Below are 5,558 nucleotides of genomic sequence, written 5' to 3' on the forward strand. Positions count from 1 at the left end.
ACCTGAGCCAGGGGCAAAGGTCGGGGGTCCCCCCTGCTGCCCACCATGCACCTCCCCTGTCTCCCCTGCGCAGCCCTGTTCACCTCCTGCTTCATTGCAGCAGCAGCAGCTGCAGGCGCAGCACCTCTCCCACGCCGCACACGGCCCCCCAGTGCAGCTGCCGCCCCACCCATCAGGCCTGCAGCCTCCAGGGATCCCCCCGGTGACGGGGAGCAGCTCTGGGCTGCTAGCACTCGGTGCGCTGGGCAGCCAGACCCACCTGACGGTGAAGGATGAGAAGAACCACCATGAACTTGACCACAGAGGTGCGGCCCGGGCTGGGGCTCGGGCTGGGGCTGGGGCTGGGGCTGGGGGGACAGGCTCCATGTGGGGGAGTGGCTGCCGCAGATGCTGGAATGTTGGGTCTTAGAGTCAGCAAACGCTCTCCAGATCCTTGCTCCAGTCCTGGGCTCATCGGAAACAGTGCCCCCTTCTCACGTGCCACTTCCTTGTCCCTACCTTGTCCTCTGTCCTGGGAGACCTCCTCTCCTACTCCCACCCACGGGAGCATCCCAGCCCGTCCTGCTCGCCCCAGTCCCTCCTGGACAGACAGACAGGGGTGTTCACTCTCGCACAGCAGTTTAAGAGTTGGCGGTCCCAGGGCCAGCAGGTGGTGTTGAGGTTACAGCACTGGATCCCACATGGCTGGCCACAGTTTAAGTCCCAGACCCATCAGCTTGAAAAGCACACCAGGCGCGTGTGTGGGCATGCACGAAACCCTGAGAGGAGAGTGGAGGAGAAGGGACTGTGGCATGGCCATCCCCCCGGGGGTGATTTCTCACCTTCCCTCTCTCTGTCTCTCTCCGGTGTGTGCAGGTGCCATATGGCAAAAACCTTAAAACAACATCAAAAAAAGAGAGTTGGAGGTCCCAAGACTGAATCTTTCGTTGTTACCCCTGGGGAATGATTGGTCCTCAACAAGGTTATTCGTCCTCTGAGGACAGGTCCGCATGCCCGCCGTTTTCCATGGCACACAGGCAGCGGGGGCTCCGGCTAAGACGTGCTCCCTGGCTGCCTGGAAGTGGCGGTGGCAGGCCCAGTCCAGCACGGGAGATGCCCACCACACAGATTTGGAGCCAGAATTTGCCCCTGCCCCTTACCACAAGGACTCAGGAAGCTGTACCAAGTAGGGGCTCTGGGTAGTGGGGCCAGGAAAGGGCCTGGACCCCCGGCAGATCCTCTTAACGCTGCCGCCCTGTGCCCTTCCCCCACTTACCTGCTTACCGGCTGCCTAGCTGGTGCCTCCTAACTTGTGGCTTAAACAGTGTCTGCTACAGGGTCACAGGGTGTCCTGGCATGTCAGGGAGAACTGGGGTGAGGGCCTCCACTGGCCCATCCCCGGGGGCTGGAGAATGAGGAAGGCTGGAATCAGGACAGTTAATATTTATGCCTAGAAATGCCACCTGATGGCCCATCCTGGCTGCTCACCAACACGGAGCCTGTGCCCGTTTAGAAGCCGGTGCACGGCAAGTCCCAGAGGCTGGACCTTAGGCTAACCTGTTCCTCTTTCCTGTCCTTTTGCCTGGGGTCCAATCTTCCTGCTGTGCTGGCCTTCCGTCCCCAGAGAGAGAATCCAGCGCGGTAAGTGTGGGTACTCTGGAGCCCCTGGGGTGTGATGGGCGGTGGAGAATGGGGAGGCCTGCATGTGGGCTCGAGATTGGCCTCGGTGTCCAGGCCGCCTTCGGCATCCGCTCCGCTCCATGGGCCGAGGCTGGGGTTGGTTGTGCGCTCGCTCGGGCCCGGAGCTGGCCACCTGGCTCCAGGCAGATGTGTTCGTCCGTGGCCATGGTGGTGCTGGTAGGGCAGGGTGGGTACTGTCACAGAGGAGGTGCTACTGTCACCTGTGGGGCGGGGTGGGTACTGTCACAGAGGAGGCGCTGCTGTCACCTGTGGGGCGGGGCGGGGACTGGCACAGAGGAGTCGCGGGGGTGGGTACTGTCACAGAGGAGGCGCTGCTGTCACCTGTGGGGCGGGGTGGGTACTATCACAGACTAGGCGCTGCTGTCACCTGTCGAGTGTGACCTTGAGCTGTGGAAGCCCTTCGTCTCTCCAGGCTTTAGGGCTGGCATTTGTCAAATGAAGAGCTTGGGCTAAATGAGCTCTGAGTCCCTTTTATGTGGGAGATGATTAACCAGAGAAGTCAGCTGACCGGCCCTGGGTCTTCCAAGAGACTTTGGAGTTCCCGGGCTGAGCCCCGGGACTTGGAACCGGGATGGCCTGTCCTGGCTAAGGGTCTCCCCCACCCCCAGGTTGGCTGCCTTCGGCGTTGCTCTGTATCCTTCCAACGCCCAAGGTTTCTCCCTGTTCTGGGCTTTCATTCGGTTTAAGAAAATGCTAGCAAGCGAGCATGAAGGCCGCCGGCTGCGTGTCTGCCAGCTCTGAGATTTGCTGTAAATCTTTCTGATCACACTGAGGCTCCGAGGTTCTGTTTCAAGTGAATAAGCCTTCTGAATCAGCGCAGTGGAGTCTGGATGAAAAAAATCCTCCAGCGATTAGCAAAGCTATTTTATTCCTCCTCGCTGTCCCCGTATCTGGGGCCATCTAATCTGTTAGGATGGCTTTGGTTATTACCTCGTGTTAAGTAGGACTTGGAAGGTCAGGCAGTTAACTAACCATCGAGACAGCAGCTCCTCCACCCCCGGCCACGCTCCCGGCCTGGCCTCCTCCGCCTGCCCCTCCCGCCAGCGGCAGGGGGGGGGGCGCCCCCCCCGCCCCCCCCCCCCCCCTCCCGCCAGCGGCAGGGCTGGTGTCGCCCACCCTGCCTGCCACCCCGCTCTGAAATCCAGGTCCATGTTTGGCCTGGGCACCGCAAAGGCTCGGGAGAAAGCAGTGTTCGAGGCAGCAATGTCTTCCCGTTGATAACCAAGTGGTGGCATTTGAAGGAGCGGTTTGCCCAGGGAGGGAGGGAGCTGGCCTGGACACTTGGGCCCGAGGCCTGGCCCCTGCTGGTTGAAGCAGGCGGCTCTTGGCTCCTCAGCCTCAGTTTCTTTGTCTGAACCACGGGAATACCTCCTGGCCAGCCAGCTCTGGTTGGAAGGCCCCCGTAAGTAGCAGGGCTTGGAACCAGGAGGTTACCTGCAGGGAGCAGGGTGTCCGAAGCCCATCACCCCCTGTCGTCACCTCGTCCTCTCTTCACCCTTGCTAACTCTGGCTCTGTGCCCTGTGAATTCGTTCAACTGAACGAGACCCACGGGGAGCCCTACAAGCAGAGCTCTCCCTGCACCCACACGCTGTGGCAGGCGGCTGCAGAGGGGGACATGAGGCCACTGGGAGAGCCTGGAATGAGCCGGGGCGGGGCGAGGCTGGGGGCTGTGCGCCTGTGGCCGCGGTGCTGGAGGGGGTGTAGATTGAAGCAATCAGCCTTTGGAAACCAGGTTGTCAACAGATGAGGCCTTGGCCGGAAGGACAGGGCTGTGTCGGAGTGGGAGGGGAGGGGCGGTGGACGGGCTGGAAGCTGTCCCAGAGGGGTTAGTCTGGAGTCCAATTAGAGGCAGCTTCATTCATATTTCCTTGCCTAGGCGAAGCAATAAAAAATACTTAGTTTTTTGGCCGCCTGCCAGCCAGAGGCGGGCTGGATCGATGCCGCTAAATGCCTGACATGACTCTCCGGTAGCGGCGAGGGTTTTCAGCCTGACTGCATGAGAAGAAAGAGCTCCTGTTCTCCGGAGCCCTGCACTGGGTCGCGGGAGAAACAGGAGCAGCCCCCGCCCCCTCCCCTGCCCGCCTGCCGCCCGCGAGGGGCAGCCCAGCCAGCGCAGGGCTGGAAGCTTTTCTGCTTAGCACGGGGTGGCCGCCACCATCGGAGGAAATGAAATGAAATGACGGTGATTTTTCTGCCGGGCTCGCTGCAGCTAATTGAATTGCGGCTGGGGGGGCCCCGGCCGCTCCGGCACGGCGGTGGGGAAGGGTGAGCTGCGGCCCCATTATAACCTCCATTTTTTCTTCAAGGCTTGATAACTCTGCCATTTTAATTTGCTTCAGGCAGAAACTTGGCAGGGAAGGGTTGCCCAGACACCAGCTTAGGAAATTCAGTTCTGCGGCTCCTTCCCGCACCGCTCGCCCCCACCCGCCCACCGGCTGCCCGTCCCCGTCCCCTCCCAGTGACCCTCGCGCTGGGCCGGCCTTGCCGCTGACCTGGCAGATGCAAAGCGAACGCCCGTCGCCCTGTCTTTCGGTGCCCTGCTCTGCTGCACGTGACCCATGGCATGTGAGCCAGCGGGGGGCTGGACCGTGCCTGCCCACCTGCCCTGCACCTGCTGGCGTCCAGCGCCAAGCCTGACCGGGGCTCAGATCTCGGGGCCTGGGCAGTGGGAGGTGTCGGTAGTTTGGGCTCTTAGAGTGAGCCCTAGCGAAGCATGGCACCAGCTCTGATGTGACACACTCTGCACAAAGGTTCGCCGCTGGGTGTCCTTGCCTGCAGCTCCCCTCCCTGCTGGCAGCCCTGAGCTGAACGCCCAGGCCAGCCACTCTGAACTTGGGGCTGCCCCCGTTCCTGGGCCCCTGTGTGCACTCTCTCTGGGTTGTTGGCCCATCTGTTGTCCCTCTCTCCAGGCTCCCAACCGCAGAGGGTCCTTGTCATTGGAACTCGTTCCGCCCTTCCCAGCTTGTCCTTTTCTGTGGGAGGCCTGGGCAGGTCCCCCAGTCAGTCAGGGCCCTGTCCCTTCTACAAGGGGGTGGATTCTCTGCCCTCAGTCTTTCCCTGTCTGCGTGGGGCAGGCTTCCTGGCACGGCCAGCCCCATTTCCTTAGAACCCCCCGAGTTTCTCCAGAGTACAGGGCCTCGCATGGAGGGCTGGGGGTCCCCACTGAGCACTCTGGAAGTGTGGTCGGCAGCCGACACTCACTCGCCTGCCAGTCTTCCGCTCCCGACGTGCTCAGGAGACGGAGCATCACGGCCCCGGACTGTCGGTGCGGGCCGTTTCTCCGGACGCAGAGTAAGCTCACTTAACGCTTCCTGTGAGCACACGAGTGTGGCTGGCGTGAAATGGTGAGGAATGAGACACGGGTGCCCCTCGCACTCTGGAGCGTCGTCTGCAGGCAGGAGGCAGAGGGCGCTGAAAGTGCGTTTCTGAGCAGCAGCCGCATTACTGCAGGGAGCAGGGGTGCCCAGGCTGGGCCTTTGAGGAAGGACGCACTGGAGTCCCGGGACAGCTGTGCACTCCGCAGAGGGTCTCTGAGCCCAGGCTTTTCCTGCTTTCAGAACAACTCGGTGTCGCCCTCCGACAGCCTGCGGGCCAGCGAGAAGCACCGGGGCTCCGCCGACTACAGCATGGAAGCCAAGAAGCGGAAGGCGGAGGAGAAGGACAGCCTGAGCCGATACGTACGCCGGGGGTGTGGTGGGCACCCAGGGCCTGTGGTGTGGGAGGGCCTTCCGTGAGGCCGGGCAGTGGGTGGGAGATGGCAGGTGGGGAGAGGCGGCCCCGCAGGGAGGCAGGGCTAGGCGGGGCTTGGCAGTGGTTCAGCCGCGTGCCATGGGCACACGGGACACTGCGGCAGGAGGGGGCAGAGGTGGGGCAGCCC

At 62.3% G+C, this 5,558-nt stretch overlaps 1 protein-coding gene across 11 annotated transcripts in view; it reads left to right on the forward strand.

Annotated features, from left to right (window-relative positions):
* TLE3 (TLE family member 3, transcriptional corepressor) overlaps positions 1-5,558 on the forward strand; it is a 52,932-nt gene that overhangs the window by 39,123 nt on the left and 8,251 nt on the right. For 6 of the 11 annotated variants that reach the window (XM_027765489.1, XM_006161334.3, XM_027765490.1 and 3 more), the window contains 3 exons: positions 101-305; positions 1,604-1,620; positions 5,239-5,358. In XM_027765489.1, coding sequence (XP_027621290.1) covers positions 101-305; positions 1,604-1,620; positions 5,239-5,358 — 342 coding nt within the window. The remainder of the gene's footprint in view (positions 1-100; positions 306-1,603; positions 1,621-5,238; positions 5,359-5,558) is intronic. The other 5 variants (XM_027765493.1, XM_027765494.1, XM_027765495.1 and 2 more) reach the window with 1 other exon arrangement.

Source organism: Tupaia chinensis, unplaced genomic scaffold (assembly GCF_000334495.1).
Source record: "Tupaia chinensis unplaced genomic scaffold, TupChi_1.0 Scaffold138425_1, whole genome shotgun sequence".
Classification (NCBI taxonomy): domain Eukaryota; kingdom Metazoa; phylum Chordata; class Mammalia; order Scandentia; family Tupaiidae; genus Tupaia; species Tupaia belangeri.